The sequence below is a fragment of the Sus scrofa genome, chromosome 2, assembly GCF_000003025.6.
Source record: "Sus scrofa isolate TJ Tabasco breed Duroc chromosome 2, Sscrofa11.1, whole genome shotgun sequence".
NCBI classification, from domain to species: Eukaryota; Metazoa; Chordata; class Mammalia; order Artiodactyla; family Suidae; genus Sus; species Sus scrofa.
Genome location: NC_010444.4, coordinates 131,065,650 through 131,084,411, shown reverse-complemented (window position 1 = coordinate 131,084,411; position 18,762 = coordinate 131,065,650). Strand labels below are relative to the sequence as shown.

The window sequence follows — 18,762 nt, the reverse complement described above, 5'->3', positions numbered from 1 at the left end:
TGACAGGTTAAAGGAATGGGGGCTGCACGGTCAAGCACAGCCACTTTGCGCACCAGCCATCGGCCTCTGGACAATCACGTAACACTGATACCTACCTCGTTTGGCCACTGTATTTTTTCAGTTTCGTTGTGATATTTTAACCTACACTCTAATATAACCTATTTCTGTGGGAAATGAACTTGTAAGTTCTTAGTTTTACTAAACAGTAAACTGATTACAAAGGCAATATTTGGTATAATTTTTAACATGTCAAAAAAGGGATAGTACAAATTATATTGGGGATGACTTTTAGTAACAAGGACAGAGCATAAATATCCACCCTCATTTCTACTCCTTCCCTTAAAAATCTCCACGATATAATGGAATCCTTTAAGGTACCAAAAATACAGAGAACAGGATAGAAAACAAGAGCAATGAAATATTAAAAGCCAGAAAGTATATGAAAGAACAATAAAGGATTTGGCAAATCAGGAAAAGACTAAATTCTAAATGAGGATAAGAGAAAACTGAAGCCACCTGATCTGACACCTAAGAATCATCAAAACACCTAGGACTCTAGGCATCTACTTCTGGAGGTGGTGGATGCCTCTAGAAGTGGCAGGAGCGATGGGTTAAAAAAAAACTAAAATGAGGAGTGGTTTAAAGTTTGTATTAAGAATTAGCACCTACATGAACACTAATCATTTCTATCACTACAGGCAACTGTCCCTGTCCCTCTCCTATCCTGTGAGGCTGAGGCTTATTCACCAGAGAGGGCTTCTGGTCTGGGAGTAAAAGCCGAGGGCAGAGCAACTACTTTAAGAGGGAATTAAGAGAACATTTACTGGATGCTGAATCCTGAGATCTCAGAGCTGCCTCCCATCTGGCTCTCAGAATTTGGGTAGCCAGAACTTTATCAATAAGCAGAAGATTAAAAGACCCTTTTCTGGGAAACCTAATCAGATAAAAAAAAGAAAGCCTTTAAGATGACTTAAGTTTCTCAAAGCAGCAGCAAAGCCACATTAATCTACATTAAGGGCTTCACTGACAACCCCACCCACCAATGCAGAACCTCTCTGGCCTCTGTTCACAGATACTTCAGACAAGGTGAAATCTAAGAACCCAAATTAAAGAAACAGGAAATGGTGAGAAAGACACTCCAAGGAAACAGCAACTACAAAGTGAAGAAAACAAACTCTTTTAGCAAGTTTGGTGAAGGCAGAGATAGTGATAAGTAGAAATTTAAACAAAAGAGAAAGAAAAAATAATTGGCAACATAGAAAACAAAAAGGCTGTACAGGGCAAAAAAAGCAATCATGAGCTCCCATCGTGGCACAGTGGAAACAAATCCGACTAGGAACCATGAGGTGCGGGTTCCATCCCTGGCCTCCCTCAGTGGGTTAAGGCATTGCTGTGAGCTGTGGTGTAGGTCACAGATGCGGCTCGGATCTGGTGTTTCTCTGGCTGTGCTGTAGGCCAGCAGTTGTAGCTCTGATTCGACCCTTAGCCTGGGAACCTCTGCAGGCCGTGGTGCGGCCCTAAAAAACAAAACAAAACAAAACAAAGCAAAAAAAAAAACAAAACAACAACAAAAAAAACGTAATCATAATTTATTACATATTTGAAGTCGGAAACATGTTTAAGAGTCATAAAATGTACACATCAAGTATAATATAATCAAAATAATGAAAAAAATACACTGGGAGGATGGGGTAAAGTGAAGAATGCATGTGTGTGGTGGGCCTACATGGATAAAAGACATCCATAGATAATGTCTAAAATAGGTGTATCAAATGACATACCAAAACAAACGTGTTGTTTTTGTTTGGGAATATAAAGTAAACACTACATGATTCAACTAAGAATTGAAAATAGAAAAGAAGTAAGGATATGAAAAGTGGGGCAACTACTAGTTTTCATGACAGACTTTTAAGTTTTTCCTCTTTAAACTATGTTTAGGAATAACTCTGATAAAAATCTAAAAGCTCCTATTAGAATAAAAATTTTTTTAAATCTTCTCCTGACTATAATAAGCCAAAGCCACTGTGTCCGATTAATGGCACGTTAACTCTGACTCCTGATCATACTCTCAGTTCTGAGACACAACCTTTTGGCATTAACTATTCAAAATGTGCTAAAATTAAAGTTTTCCTCCCAGGGCTCTCATTTTCTTTTTCTTTTTCCAATTTTTCTCTACTACAAAGCTGAAGATCTGTGGTCTCTAGGAACCTTTCAGGCTAGAGAAAAGTAGTGGGGGACAGGTGGGGGGGAAATCCAAAAACAAAAAGAATACACAAATATATTTCTTACTGGAGAAATTTATTAGAGCACTTCTTTTCTGGTGCTTATCCACCCTTCAAAGGTTTTTTTTTAAAAAAAGATTCTGACATTTGGTTTACTAACAAATAAACTATTTCTGTGACTGCTGTGCAGAAGCCAATGAGAAGTGATCACTCATGACTATGGAAAGTCACCTGTTCACATCACAGCCAGGCTTACCTTAACAGTATGAGAATGACAGCCTAATGAGCTATTTTTTCTAAAATGACAAGCCAAGTTTTAGCTCAGTATAAATAATAATCTGTAATTTGTAAGAATCTATATAATTAAATAGTATTTCTGGATTTATAGTAGTGGTTTGGTAACTGAATCTCAATTACTAGAACTGTGTTAAATTAAGGAATGTTTTTAAATTGATGACTGATGAAATAAACTACTATAAGATAAAATATAAAATAATTTATTGAAGAAAGCAGTAAGAAATGCCCTTTACTCTAAGGCCTTGATCCTTTAATACTAAAACTGGTCGTCAGTTCAATGTTGAATAAGAAGAAACTAACATGAAAACATTTACTGTGTTAGTAAAATTATAAGCGAGGATGTAAAAAATGTTTATAAATTTCAAACTCAGTAGTTACACAGTAGTTATATAACTGGAATGGCCACGGAGAGGGAAAAAATGTTCACTTTATGATACTTATTATTTAAAAGTCTTCAAATGAGAGAGACCTCCAAAATGTCCATAACATTTTTGTAAGGCAGATGATAATGTAGCTCTCAGTAAAATTTTGATAACTAAGAAACCTCAGTCTTGCTTATCAACTGCTCAAATCAAACCAAAACAAACAAAAACAATATTCTATGCTTTTAGAGACCATTTCATGAAGTATCAGCATATAAAAATACTACTACACAATAAATGAAGAACTGATTGCTACCTAAGACAAATGTTTCTGAGTTACCTTATTGCTTACCTGAAGTTTTTCACATGGTCTTCCACTCCAGAAAGGCGGATCGAATGCTGCAGTGCATTCAAGTAAGTCAGGGCTTGTGTGGAGGATCCCCAGTTCACATCTGTGGGAGGTCAGTGTTCATGCAGTGTAAGACCAGTAGGAACAACCCAACAACAACCATGCGAGACACACAGAGAAGTCAACGATGCTTTCACATTTAAAAGGCCAACTGCTAAAATGAACTGCTGTACTGGGGGACTTTCAACAGTTTGGGACCAGGGCATGATGTTAAGGTGACGCTAATCCGAAATAACTACATTTAAAGAAAAAGTACAATTTAGAAAAGACAGAGATGATGGGACCGCAGACATGCTGCACATATGATTCAAAAGGGTCTTTTACAATTAAAGAAAACATTTAAAAATTATTGCTTATAGAGCCAAAGGTCTACAAGGAAAGAAGCCATTCTCTGATTGTTATAAAGCACTATTTATAGTATTTAACAGTTGGCGTTATTTGAACAGGCAAATTTTAGTCCTTGTTGAAGAAACAGCCTAGATGCAAATAATGATTTTAGACATGTGTTACTTGGGAGACTTAACAGGCATATTAGAGAAATAATTGCTTCTAAGATGGTTTAAAACAACATCTTCTTTGTCTACCTCATTTATAAAGCCACCGCTCTAACCCAACACCTCACTGTCTCATACTTGTATTACAAAATGTTTCCTGGATGTTTAAAACAACTACACTGCAACTACTCTTGCAGTCTCTTCCTAATGTATTCTACTGGGCAAAACTTCTCAAACCTTTCTCATTAGATTTTCTTGTTATAGGTTACTGTATGAAATACTGGACTAATCCTAGTATATATCCTGGCATCATCTTCTTATGTGGAGATATACCTATGTAGCCATTGTTAGCATTCCACACTAGAGGTGACCTTTATTTCCCAGTTAAAATATTTTTGCCCAGTTTTCCCTGCTACACAGTACACTAGTAGGAAGACGCTATGCCTTCTAGTATTGTGTGAACTGCATGATACAAATTACAGTAGGTACTAAGACCAGAGTAGGTAATATGTATGCTTACTAGATGAATAGCAACACAGCACTGCATATATAATCCCTTCAAAGTTTAATTTTAAGATGCAGTGAGTGCAACACAGTAATTACATGAATTTGTTATTTTTCTATAAATAAGACTGGTTAAATTTAACTTGCGGGTAAGAATGGAATTCTATAGAATAGGAAGCCTTAGAGTAGTTATTTCATTGAGGCTACATATATTTGGAAATAAAGAGTTTTAGGTTTTATATAGCATGCCTTTCAAATATACGAAAGATGATGCTTAGATAGGAAAAGTTATAAATAACTTCTAGACATTTTCTAGCTTGAAATACTATACAGAAAAGGTTACTAACCTGGTTTTTTGTAGGTAACATAAATGTAAAGTCCAAGAACTATCACATATGTTAGCAGTGCAGCCCACCAGTTAATGACAAACATCACTATGCAGCAAAGAATTGCGCCAAGAAGTGATATCCACATGTTGTAGTATTTGAATGCAGGACGCCATCCTAACAATAACAAATAAAATAGGTAAATAAAAATCACTCAGATACCTTAGATGCTTTCAACAATGATACAGACGTAGGCACAAAATAAATTTCTTTGTAGCTGCTACAGTGAGAGGGCTTTAATTATTAAGTATAAGGCTAAAAAATAATAGTAATAAAGTCATAGCCATTTATAGATCAGTAATTTCAGGACTTTTGATGGTCATGAAGCGGTCACATTACATACATTCACATTATTTTATTGTACTAGTTCTGTATTCAGAAAAGAAAAGTATAAAACAACCTACCCCAGTGAATGCTAAAATCTAGAGAAGATTAAAAAATTAGGTTTCAAATCAAGTCCTTAATAGTGTGGCTTGATTTTCTGGTTTTTAGCCCAAGGCACATCTATATTCTAATGAATATGTAAAACAATTTTAACAATTTGTCTTTAGAATTGTTAAAAATTCATCCACTTGCTGGAAAAACTAGTAAGAATTGACTATAGAAACATATCTTCCCATTTGGTGAAATATTTATGCATTCAGCTCACTCTAAAAAATAGTGAAATCCATTTTAAAATGTTCATTCATTGGTAGTTCCAGAGCCAAAAATACTATCTTTATTATTTTGTTTTTTAAAAATTAAAACCTTTAATTTTGAGGTAATTGTAGATTCACACAAAGTTGTAAAAAATAATACTGAGAGATTCCAGGGACACTTTACCTAGTTTTTCCCACTGATAACATCTTTCAAAATGATACCACAATATCACAATTAAAATACGGATATAACAGAGTCAAGATAAAGAAGAATTCAACATAAGGATCCCTTGTAGAATTCCCTGGAGGCCCAGCAGTTAAGGATCTGGCATCATCACTGCTGTGGCGTGGGTTCGATCCTTGGCCTGGGAACTTCCGCATGCTGCGGGCATGGCCAAAACAACAGCAACAACACCACCAAGGATCCCTTGTGTTGTCCTTTTTAACCACGTCTGTAATTTATATTCTTAAAGTAAAAACTGAAGCTGTTTGTGTCTTAAGTTCCCACATCTTATCTATCCTGTTCTGAGAGATGTTTAGACATTTATAAGGAACAGTGCTTTTGTTCCTTCATTTTCTTCTCTGATGTCCAACCCTTGTCATGGTTTCTAACAAAATGCCCATGAAGAAAGTTCATGGGGTACTTTTTCAATTGATAAAGACGCCTCATATTAGAACTACACAGACCTTACTGTATTAAGAATATTTCCAGGAGTTCGCGTCGTGGCACAGTGGTTAACAAATCTGACTAGGAACCATGAGGTTGTGGGTTCGGTCCCTGCCCTTGCTCAGTGGGTTAACGATCCGGCATTGCCGTGAGCTGTAGTGTAGGTTGCAGACGCGGCTTGGATCCCGTGTTGCTGTGTCTCTGGCGTAGGCTTGGCAGGTATAGCTCCTATTAGACCCCTAGCCTGGGAACCTCCATATGCCACGGGGCGGCCCAAGAAATGGCAAAAAGACAAAAAAAATTAAAAAATAAATAAATAAATAAATAAAAAATAAAAATATTTCCAGACAGGTTAACTGTATCATAATAATGTTCTTAGAACTGAAATAGCAATCAGCTAAATAGACAACAAGGGAAAAAAGAAAAGTAATTTTTTTTACTGTATTAATCAGAATTTGAGATTAATACTATTTTAAATTTTTGAAGACAGGAGACAAAATATCAGTAAATTTCATAATGAAGAGATCTTTGAACTCACTTTGACTCAACTGTAAAGGCAGAGCGAAGCATTAAGGAGATAACCCTACACATGCTATCTTTTAAAATGTGTTAAGATTTTACTTGAAAATCAAAGACATTAACTACATTTATAGAACTTTAAAAAAATGTAATCACCTGGAGATTTTGCAAGTGATGCATGGAATACTGAAAAGTTGATCAATGCATATGATGCAAGGAAGAAGTTAGAGATAATTGGAGCAATAACATTCAGTTCAGCTGCAAAAACAAACATGAAGCATAGTTAACTGACATACTAGACATTTTCCAACTTTTCAAAACTATGAATTATTTCAAACCTTTAGATAATGACATAACGCATACCTATGTCCACCAACCAGATTTAATGAATTTTCTCACATACACTTTATGATACCTTACTTTTCATAAATCATACTTTACTCAATAGTAGAAGCCCCCCTTATACCTCATACTCCCAGAGTTGGAATATTTTTTCCAACATTATGTAGTTTTACTACATACATATATGGTCCATAAGCATTACACAGCACTATTTTCAGTGTATCAAAAGTTATAAAAATTTTACCATACCATATTGTCATTCTGAAATTTGATTTTTTACATATATTTGAGATTCATTCATATTAATATATGGAAACCAAGTTTATTCACTCTTTCACTGTTAAATATTATTTTGCATTTTCATTCTTCTGTTGGTAGGAACTCAGGTTGCTTCCATTTTTCACTGTTATAATCAATAACACTAAAAATAACTGAATATGCAATTTTCTGTAGACTAAAAATCCTGAACAGTTGGATCGTGGGAAACTTTACTAAGTATTACCAACCTGGTCTGAAAAAGTAGTTTATACTAAACACATTCCTACAATCACATGTGAGTTGTTTCCAGACCTGTGGTTTAGTCAGACTTTTTACTGCTCCCCTTGTGAGCAGAGGCCAAAGTACATCAGTGAAGGTTCTACCTTCATGGAAGGCAGTGGCATCTTTTTTCTTATGTCATTATCATATTTGTTTTAGGGACAATAACCTAGGCTAGGAGTTCTTCCTAGCCCTAATGAGGACTTAGTGATAATAACAATTTTAGCAAATATTTAACCAGTGCTATTATTTACATTATTTTATACACATTTTTTCCTTTGATAAAAAAGAAACTAACTTAGTATAGTAGCCAAAGTAACATTGTTTATAATAACTCAATATTCACAGCTAAAACTATAAATGCCCAAAATCTACATTAGCACACCATTTATAGACTAACCAATTAAGATGAATCCAAGTGCAATTAAGAATGTTAAAATGTAGCCACGAAGAGGTTCATTGTTTTTCCCATAACCTTTAGCAAACATCTGGAAAGCTGGGTAAATGTTGTCCTTACATAGAGCCTAATGAAGAAATGTAAACATTAAAATGAAATATATCAAAACAGGACACACAGATCTGCTTACAGATACAACAGGTTAATCAGGAATAGAACCCAAGTTTCTAATTCTTGGTCCTCTTTCTTTTCCCTGACACTGCTTCATCTACAAACTGTAAACGAGATTCGAACACTTCAAGCATCAGAATGGTAGGAGGTTTAGAATACCACTGAAGTTCTTATCCATCTTACCCCACACCAGACTGAAATTTTTATATGAAAAAGGAGTCAAAGAAGCAGGCACACACATAGAAGAAATTTAGAAGCTTGAGAAGTATGACAGAGGTATGGCCTACTTTAAGTAAACCAAGTCCAAATCGTCAACTTAAAGCAGATAAAGATCCAAATCATATCATTTAATCACTTTTCTTAAAACAATACTGAAAATAACTTTAGGAAATATTTTACACCTCTATTGTATTAAATAGCTACAGCAAAAATTAAGAACATACAAATAAAAAGAACAAAGAAAATCACGAACAAAACTGCAGAATCAGTATTTCATTTGTTTTAGTAATAAAAAGTATTTTCAATTCAGTATCAGCTGTTTATTTAATGTTCATTAAAGGAAGACATCCTGTTTATCTTAATCATTATATCTTGAGTACCTAAAACAATGTATGTCACATTAGATATGCAAACATTTATAAAATGGAACATTTATGTTGGCATACTGCTAACAGAAACAAGATAACTCTAATCATTTTGATTTATGGTCTTGAACTACACTTTTTATTCTTGGTAAGACATCATGAAAATTTATGCTAGCAGAGTACGTCAAAAAAGCAAAAATTCATCACCATTTCCAGAAAGGAACTCAAACTATACTCTGACGGTAGATAAATACATGAGTGCTTATATAAATATACACATTCATATTTATATGCCTGAAATTCAATAGGCCAGCCTTGATATATGTGTCTGTATAATAGCATATAAATACATGGGATTGGCAGAAGTAAACAATTTTAAAAATATTAAATATCCCAAAGTGAAATTTATTACCTTAACTCCCCCTTTAATAAAATTTGTAATGTGAAAGTACTTACCTGAAATATTTTGGGTGCACTCACAAGGGATGCTAATGCAGAAGAAAGAGTGGCTGAAAAGATCCCTGCAGAAATTAATGGTGCAAAGCCTGACACCATGCTCATCACCTTAAAAAAGTGAAAAAAATGGAGAAATAAGTCTTAGATAAAGTTAAAAAAAAAAAAAAAAAAACCCACAATACTCTACGTCTTTATTATCCCAAGGACGTACACTGGTACTGGGGAAAATCTGATAACAATAACCAATAGTAAACAGTGGTTATGCACCTTATAAACTTCTGAAACTGATTTACCACTAACCCTTAATGTAAAAAAAAAACCTTTTCTTATGTAAAATGTCAAAGGCACACACAAAGGCAGAAAGAAGAAGACACAGAACCATCAAGTATCCATCACCCAGTTTTAACTAGGCCAATCTCTGCATTATTGTAAACCAAACCTTAAATATCATTTCATGCATAAACATATCAATGTGTCCATCCGATAGGTAAGAACTTTTAAAAACTTTAACTACAAAGTCATTGTCACAGCTTAAAAACTATGTAATTCCTTAACAGCATCAAATACCTAATCTCGTTCAAACTCCCAAATTATCCCTTTTTTCTTGCTTTATGAAATAGTTTGTTAAAATCAGGATCTGGAAAAGGATTACATTTTACATTTTACATTTTACACTTGGTTGTCTTTTTCAATCCTTAGGTTCACCTATTCCTCTACATTTTATTAGTTTTATGTCATTCCTCCTACAGAAACCCTATACTCTGGATTTTGCTTACAATCTCCATGCTTCTGTTTCTTAACCTGCTCTCCTCACCTCTATTTCTAGTCAACTGTGAGGAAGATCTAGACAGTTAATCAGACTGAGGTACAAGCTTTCTGGCAAGAATATTTCAACGTGGTATAATATACTTCAGTTAGGAAGGCTGTTTCTTTTTTTGATGTTAAGACAACAGATTGATATTATGGTTATGTTTTTTGTTCGTTTGTTTTTAAAGAGTCCTTAATTTTTAGTATAAAAGGAGAGATATTTCCAGCCAGCCAAAAGGATCTAAGTCTGGATTTGTCTTTAAGTAATCTGGGAAGTGGGGAGTGGTTAGATAAAACAAAAGTAGCCATGCAGTGATAGCTGATGAAGTTGGTATAAACGTGTAAGTTAGGTACATTATATTGCTTTCTTTATAAAGTTAAAAAAAATGAGTTGATCATTTCAGTGATGAGAAGGCAATCAAATAAATCCAAACTCAGAAGCACAATGCAAAATAACCTGCCCGGACCCTTCAAAATGCCAACATCCTGACAGATTAAAACAGGGAGGCTGGGAACTCCTCTAGACTAAGCAGTTATAAAATAACGTAACTAAATGCCAGGTGTGGATCCTGGATATGGGAAAAACTGATCTGGGACATTACTGGTGAGCCAGTATGAATGTGGAATACATATCAAGACAGCAGTATTTCATCAATGTTGAATCACTTGGGTGGGATAACTGTACTGTGCTTATACAGAATATTTTAAATACTTCGATCTGAGTATCATGTTGTGATTATAATTTATTCTATGTCTGATGAGAGAAATACTATAAATATGTGCAAATATAAAGCAAATGGAGCTAGTAAATACTAGTAAATAAACAACTAGTAAATCCAAATGAAGGACAGACACACAGGTTTTCATTGCACTGTTCCGCGCGTACCTTTGAAATGTGTCAAAATATAAAACTAATTTGGAAAAGTTGTTGAATGGATTCAGAACTTGAATCATCCATTATAGATTTTATCAGTAGTGAATGATGGTCATCACCCAGATTCATTAACTCATTAGCGGAGATTTACTTTTCACTTTCACTGAACAAGAACATGCCAACTGAGATCAAGGAGATAAGGAAATCAGGTTTTAGGCCTTTTATTATACACCTGCCTGTAACTTAATCCTTGGAGCGAGATGTAAAGCTAGCTATGGGCACAATACCTGCCCATAATACAAAAGTCTGGTTTCATGTGTACATAAACCACTTTGGTGCACTTAAAATACCTCTCCCTGAATCTTTCAGGAGATTTAGGCATAAAAATGAAGAATGTACTTAAAGAGTTATAAGAAACATTAGCACTGACTTCTCTAAGAATCTCAGAGAGAAAAAACTTACTGAAAAAAGATGATTTTTCTATGAAGCCCCTTAAGACCAATTTAGTATTATAAACACACCTTACGTTTTTCTTAATCGCTATTTTTATACATCTATTAATTAATGCTAGTAGCATTATCTAGCATTGCAAAATATGTCTTTAGGCAAGGAGGTTATAATGGACAGATGAGGTAGAGCAAGATAAAAACATGCCAACTTGATGTCTGCTATATGTACTTATCAGATAATATAAAATTCGCATCTTTCTGTAAAGCCTTGAAAGTTTAAGTACAAAGGAGGAAGTACATGCGGAGAACAAGAGGAGAAAAGAGAATATGATACATTGATGGATTAAAGCAAAACAGACACCAGCAACATTACACAGAATCATAACAGTTTGACTTCCATGCTGTGAGGAAAAAACCATTTTCTCTTCTTCCATCACCTGTGAATTAAGATAAATAATTCTCCAAGCTTAGCATCTGGTAACTATGCCTCTACGATTTTCCAAGTGTCCTGTTTTCTCGTTATATATTTATCCAATTACCTTTATGTTTCCCACCATTTTACAGTAAAATATGAGCAGCAAGTAAATGAAAATGAATGCAAATAATGGTAATATCAGTATTGTCCAAAATATAAAATGCAGACAAAGACGCTAAATCAACAAACAAAAAATGATCTGGTCTTTAACAAGGAGGTTAAAGGACAAGGAGGTTAAATGACTAAATAAAGGACGCAAGTCTAATATAAGTTAAAAGAAAACTGGCAAGTAAAATGAATGGTGAAATTTTGCCTGGGAGATGTATGTGGTTGATGATTTAGGGTTCAAAAAAATCTTCGGGGAACTGGGTCTCCTTGAAAAGCAGACAGATTTGGACATTTAAAAAAAAAAAAAAAAAAAAAAAATCAGAGTTCCGTCTGGCAGTGATTAACGAATCCGACTAGGAACCATGAGGTTGTGGTTCGGTCCTGCCTTGCTCAGTGGTTAACAATCCGGCGTTGCGTGAGCTGTGGTGTAGGTTGCAGACGCGCTCGGATCCGAGTTGCTGTGGCTCTGGCGTAGCCGTGGCTACAGTCCGATTCAACCCTAGCCTGGAACTCATATGCCGCGGAGCGCCAAGAAATAGCAACAAAACAACAACAAAAAAAAACAAAAAAAAAAAAAAAAAAATCAGTGCATTCCCAAGTACAATGAAGCACCAAATGAAGGAACAGAGTAGGGTAAACGTGTGCTTACTCCAGTGATAAAAGTTCCATCCGGACAGAGGCAGTGGGACTTAAGTTTGGGTATGGAGGGCTTTGACAGAGCAAAGAAGGTTACATTTTGTTCATTAAGCAATGGTGAGTCAAAGGTTTCAGAGAACATGAAAATGTAGAACTATATGAAACATAAAACTGAATAAAACTAAAATTTTAAGATTAAAAAGGTAGCCCATTTATATATGGATATATTTATCAATTCTATGCCAAACAGTATTACATTGAGTGCCTTTGTATAGGTTCATGACAGTGTCCACGTAACATGCTCCTCAGTTATATTCTGTTCACCATTCCTCATTCTCCAAGTGACAAGCAAGTGACAGTTTTACAGCAGTTTCTTTTTGTACCATTTCAAAGTAGTCTTTTAAAATTTCACTTAGGGAGTTCCCATTGTGGCGCAGTGGTTAACGAATCCGACTAGGAACCATGAGGTTGCGGGTTCGATCCCTGCCCTTGCTCAGTAGGTTAATGATCCGGCGTTGCCGTGAGCTGTGGTGTAGGTCGCAGACACGGCTCGGATCCTGAGTTGCTATGGCTCTGGCGTAGGCCGACAGCTACGGCTCCGATTCGACCCCTAGCCTGGGAACCTCCATTTGCCGCGGGAGCGGCCCAGGAAATGGCAAAAAGACAAAAAAAAAAAAAAATTTTTTACTTAGGAGTTCCTGTCGTGGCTCAGTGGTTAATGAATCCGACTAGGAACCATGAGGTTGCGAGTTCGATCCCTGGCCTTGCTCCGTGGGTTAAGGATCTGGCATTGCCGTGAGTTGTGGTGTAGGTCGCAGACGCGGCTCAGATCCCACGTTGCTGTGGCTCTGGCGTAGGTTGGCGGCTACAGATCCGACTGGACCCCTAGTCTGGGAACCTCCATATGCCACGGGATCGCCCTAGAAAAGGCAAAAAAAAGACCAAAAAAATTAAAAATTAAAAAATAAATAAATAAAATTTTACTTAAATGAGAAAAGCAGCTTTACATATATCAAATTCCTATACAGTGCTTGAAAAAGTCCATACTTAGACTTGACAAAGACAACACACTTTTCTATTTTAAGGCAACAGCACAGAAATCTGATTGGCATTTCAATCACTGGGCAGAGACCAACATTTGTGCCTTTCATACAAAATATCAATGTCAGAACTGGCCTGAATAATTAGCTGGACATGAATACTTTCTTTCTTTCCTAAGATTTTGCCTAGTCTTGTGACTAGAAAAAACAAACTTCTATTACATAATTGAGTTCAATATTTTTAACCACTGAATGCACAGTTAATTACTTCAGACCATACAATAGAAAGTACAAATGCCATTAAAACTTGAGTTACTACCTGTTCTATAAATTTACCTCCAGCTATCTTATTTGAATCTCCTAAGTCTATGGCTTTATGTTCTTTTCTTTCTAGCATCCTGAGACTTCTATCAAGCAACTCTCATAATATCCTTCAAATTTTAGTAATTTTCCCTGTATAAATCTTACCTAAATCCTGTAATTTTACAAAAATTTCCTTTTGCTTTCAGTACCCTATAAAGGTAATAATAAAAAGCAGCAGAACTGATATTCTCCAAACACGTGAGCAGTAATACTAATCTTTACAAAGTTCACATGTTCAATATTCACAAACTATTAAGCATGCCTTAATAATTCTGTTTTTAGTTGGTGGTTTAACATGGCATCACTATATAAGCCACATGAAATCAAATAAGACTACTGATACTGATCAATACTTTTTTTAAAGGATATCTATATATAAAGCAATTATGGAAAAACCTCAAATTAGAAAGCTGAACTCATTTCAATTAGTATGGCTATGAATTGCTCAAAATAAAAATGAAGTACTTAGGCGTAAACTGAACAAAATATGTATAAGACTTATATTCTGACAATGATCTAAATAAATGGAGAAACATAATGTGTTCATGGACTGGAACACCCAACATAGTAAATCTATCGATTCTCCCCAAACTGATGTATGAGCTTAAAGCAGTTCCTATCAAAATTCCAGTAAGTCTTTCTTGTAAATAAATATAAGATTATTCTAACATTTATCTGGAAAAGCAAAGGAACTAAAACAGCTAAAACAATTTTGAAAAAGAATAGTGGGAAAAATCAATCTACCTGACTTCAAAACTTACAACCTAACTACAGTTATCAAGAAAGCGTGGTACTGGGAAGGAACAGACACAAAGATCAATGTAACACAACAGAGAATCCAGAAATAAACCCGGCACATATGACCACATGTGAGATGGTTCCTTGCTTTCAAAAACAATACACACACATATATATAATAATAAATGCATGTGCACATACACACACTATGTATTACACCCTATTATAAAATTGTTACCATTTGGGGCCCGTTTACCCCTGAATGGCTTCACATTTTACCCTTTCATGTTTTCTTTTTGCCCAATTACTCATGTATAATCTTTATTGATATCTGGGTACAAAGACACAATAGTTAATTTTAAGTTATTGCTATACACTGAATGGTAAGAGACGATAGCAGTCTGACCTCTAGATGAACAAAGAATGTTATATAAAATAATGTAATATTGATGCTCACCTGGAAGTTGTTCATTAGGCCATAGGAACAAGGATTGCTTTGACAGGATGAAAAGTCAAAGTTTAATTTGCAGGCTGCAGAAGTACAGTTTGTTAGCTCTGTTATAATAGTGTCATTAACGTTCCCAGTGGCATCCCGAACAACACAAGAACCTGAAGCAGAAGTGACAATGAGAGCAAATAATCAAGCTAACGTTTACATTCATTTCAAAATTATATATACTGATAAAGAAATTTCGGCACTGATTGCACTTGCTTCTAATAGCATACTCTGCATTTACAGTTAAGATAGCTTTACCTGGAACAGAATGTGGACAAGATGCTCCCCAGTATTTACACAGTGAAATGGAACTTTATAGAGACTAACATAGCATGTACATGTGTACACTTAAAAACCTTGTAAACATCATTGTGAAAAGGTTGTATTAGCAAAATCATTTCCTGCACTGTTTGGTTAAGATGCCCTTAAACAAATATAGAAACACTGTGTTTAAAGAGTTCAAATGGCAGAAATGTTCCCTATACTCCAAATATTTTAACATTTAAAATGTGCCAAAGATCAGACTTGAGGCAGTATCAATCTTTTACGAGGGAATTATAATTATATTTAACATGAATGAATTATAATTCTGTTTAAACCGTTCTATCAAAAAAATCTGCCTTGATAATAAGAAAACATATGGTATCATAGATTTGCTTTAAAATAGTCCATGGGGGCTAAGTGAATGGGTATAAAGGAAGTAAGTTTAACCGTGTACTGATAATTCCACCTAACTTTTTGAAGCTGGATGATGTTTATATTGGGCTCACTAGAAAGTACTTCTGTGCAAATATGAAACTTCCATAATAAAATATTAAAAAAAATTTTTTTTGAAAACTCACTTATTTGGCATAACATATGCTGTACAACTAACAGTAATTACCTTATTTCATATACTTTTACTTTTGAAGCACTTTAGCATTGCTGTCTTATCGTATGTGAGGTAAAAATCATAGGCATTAGAGCGAAAACTGAGCAATATAAGAGACAATTAAGTTTTGAAAGGAAGAATACTTTAATGACTAAATAAACTTCTTTATTCTTAATATTTCTTCTTCAGACTTTCAGAGCAGTGCTTGCAAAACCATCTTTTCTTAAAGGTACTCCTGAAACCACCAGATGGCGAGGGGAGAACAGAGAGAGCCCTAATCCCGAAGCAGCTATATTTTATATTCTGATGTCCTAAAACACGACTGTCTGGGAGGAAATGATTCCACTGTTTGAACTAGTTACACGATCGCTGGTGTAGAGGTGATCTTTACTGGTGCAGCTGCTGAGTATCAGGCTACTCTTACTGCTCTAGTGTAGACAGAATGAAAGGAGTATGAAGGCAAGCAGTGTTGGAGGGTCAGATAAAAACAGGAATGTTATCCTGTAGTAGGAAATTATTTTCCATGAAACATAATCAGTTATGTCATTCTTTAAAATAAAATTAAATTTTCCTTAGCAAATCTATGCATAATGTATACATGTATGATAGAAACTTTTAGGGGAGTAAAAAAATTTGGCTAAGCTTATAAATCTAATGATTCGTTTTTTCAAAATGAATTTCAGGGATGTATGTATGGATTGAAAGGTTAAATGTAATCCAATTATTTTTTTTAAATGTTAATTCAGACTACTATAGTGCTATTAGCATTTCTAACTCTTGTTTAGTAAAATTTCAAAATTGCATTTACACAAATTAGCAGCAGTTTGTAAAAACAGTTTTGTCATTATTACCCAACAAAAATGACTGAATATATGGCAAAAATAAAAATTTTCTTACTCAGGAGTTCCCGTCGTGGCTCAGTGGTTAACGAATCTGATGAGGAACCATGAGGTTGCAGGTTCGAACCCTGGCCTTGATCAGTGGGTTAAGGATCTGGCATTGCCCATGAGCTGTGGTGTAGGTCGCAGGCATGGCTTGGATCCCAAGTTGCTGGGACTACAGCTCAGATTAGACCCCTAGCCTGGGAACCTCCATATGCCATGGGTGTGGCCCTACAAAACACAAAAAGACAAAAAAAAAATTTTTCCTTACTCAAATACTGTGGACTATTTATATCTGTAGTCTATAAATTTGGAGTTTGTGGTTTTTTTGATTAGTACTAAGATTTATTCTTATTGTATGCTTAAAAAAATCAAACCTGAATTTTAGAATTTAGACTTTCAATGATACTGCCTTTTTTTTTTTTTTTTTTTTTGTCTTTTTGCCATTTTTTGGCCGCTCCTGCGGCATATGGAGGTTCCCAGGCTAGGGGTCTAATCAGAGCTGCAGCCACCGGCCCACGCCAGAGCCACATCAACGCAGGATCCGAGCCGAGTCTGCAACCTACACCACAGCTCACAGCAACGCCGGATCGTCAAACTACTGAGCAAGGGCAGGGACGGAACCCGCAACCTCTTGGTTCCTAGTCAGATTCGTAAACCACTGCGCCACGACAGGAACTCCGATACTGCTTATATTTTAAGAACATATGTTTTCTAGGTAATGTATATAGTTTCATGAAAGTGGAATACACTCAACATAGGACTGCATCTATAGTCACTCCATGCAAATTATATAAATATGAGTAGTTAAATTTTTTTTCCTGGACAAGAATGTTTCAGTTAAAGAAACTACTTGCCTTTTAAATTATTTACTCATTTATTTACTAAATAAATAAAATACCAGAATACTCTTTGCCGTGAAAACGATTTTTTAAAGCCAGTGGCATTATCTTATTTTGGGGAGCAAAATCTCTGACCTTTGATTTCCTCATCTATAAACGATTTAGAGACGAGGTGACCAATTAAGTCCTTTCTTCAAGTTCTAAAATGTTATCATGCCATTAATGTATTAAGATTGCCTAAAACCATTTTCATTCAGTTTAGTAACATTCAGTGTACTATGTCCTGCTCATCGAAATCAGGTTTTATAGTAAAAAAAATACAGGTATTGCTTAATGGCCATGAAATAATCTTCATACAAGAATAAATATATAAAACAACCATAACAAAAATATTCCAATATTTGTAAAGATCAGAAAGTAAAATGCATTTACTTCTAAATATGAATTATATTTTCCATAAATATATCTCAGTGAAGTTTTAGAATCTGCAGATTAAGATTTTACACGACTTTCTATATAATTAGTTTACTCTATAATTAATAAAAAACCCTAGAGGAGAAACAGCAGACCATTTGATGGCTTAGAAAATGTCTATAAAATCAATACCAATACCAGTTTACTTAAGTGTCTTTCAAAGAAAATATACAAAACCCCATGTCTTTTTATTGAAATTTTTTTTCTTTCCTTTTTTTTTTTTCTTTTTCTTTTGCCTTTTCTAGGGCTGCTCCCGCGGCGTACAGAGATTCCCAGGCTAGGGGCTGAATTGGAGCTATAGCCTCCAGCCTACGCCAGAGCCACAGCAACGCCGGATCTAAGCCGCATCTGCAACCTACACCATAGCTCATGGCAACACCAGATCCTTAACCCCACTGAACAAGGCCAGGGATCGAACCTGAAACCTCATGGTTCCTAATCGGATTCGTTAACTCCTGAGCCACAACAGGAACTCCTTAAAATATTTCTTAATTTAAAAGTTAAAAATATAATGTCATGAAAATTAATGTGTATAGTATGTACATCATAAAATTTCAAAACACATAAAGAAATGTAAGGCTATTTACCTACAGATACTGCAATTCCTATGTAAACCAGCGTAGTGATTAAAATGGCTAGGAGTGTTCCTTTCGGTATAGCTGACTGAGGATCCTAGAAGACAAGATTTTTTTTAAGTCTGTCTTTTAAATGAACATATGTATA

The 18,762-nt window shown here is 35.1% G+C and overlaps 1 protein-coding gene and 1 long non-coding RNA gene across 4 annotated transcripts in view; one reads left to right on the top strand and one right to left on the bottom strand.

The window, feature by feature from the left end:
- The window catches only part of SLC12A2 (solute carrier family 12 member 2), a 92,878-nt gene that overhangs the window by 24,896 nt on the left and 49,220 nt on the right, over positions 1-18,762 (bottom strand). For both annotated transcript variants that reach the window (XM_003123899.5, XM_005661615.2), the window contains exons 9-15: positions 18,627-18,711; positions 14,933-15,084; positions 8,986-9,093; positions 7,778-7,901; positions 6,655-6,756; positions 4,636-4,791; positions 3,234-3,333 (exon numbers count right to left, since the gene is read on the bottom strand). In XM_003123899.5, the coding sequence (XP_003123947.1) occupies positions 3,234-3,333; positions 4,636-4,791; positions 6,655-6,756; positions 7,778-7,901; positions 8,986-9,093; positions 14,933-15,084; positions 18,627-18,711 (827 nt within the window). The remainder of the gene's footprint in view (positions 1-3,233; positions 3,334-4,635; positions 4,792-6,654; positions 6,757-7,777; positions 7,902-8,985; positions 9,094-14,932; positions 15,085-18,626; positions 18,712-18,762) is intronic.
- The window catches only part of LOC102162098, a 71,921-nt gene that overhangs the window by 34,438 nt on the left and 18,721 nt on the right, over positions 1-18,762 (top strand). The window lies entirely within an intron of this gene.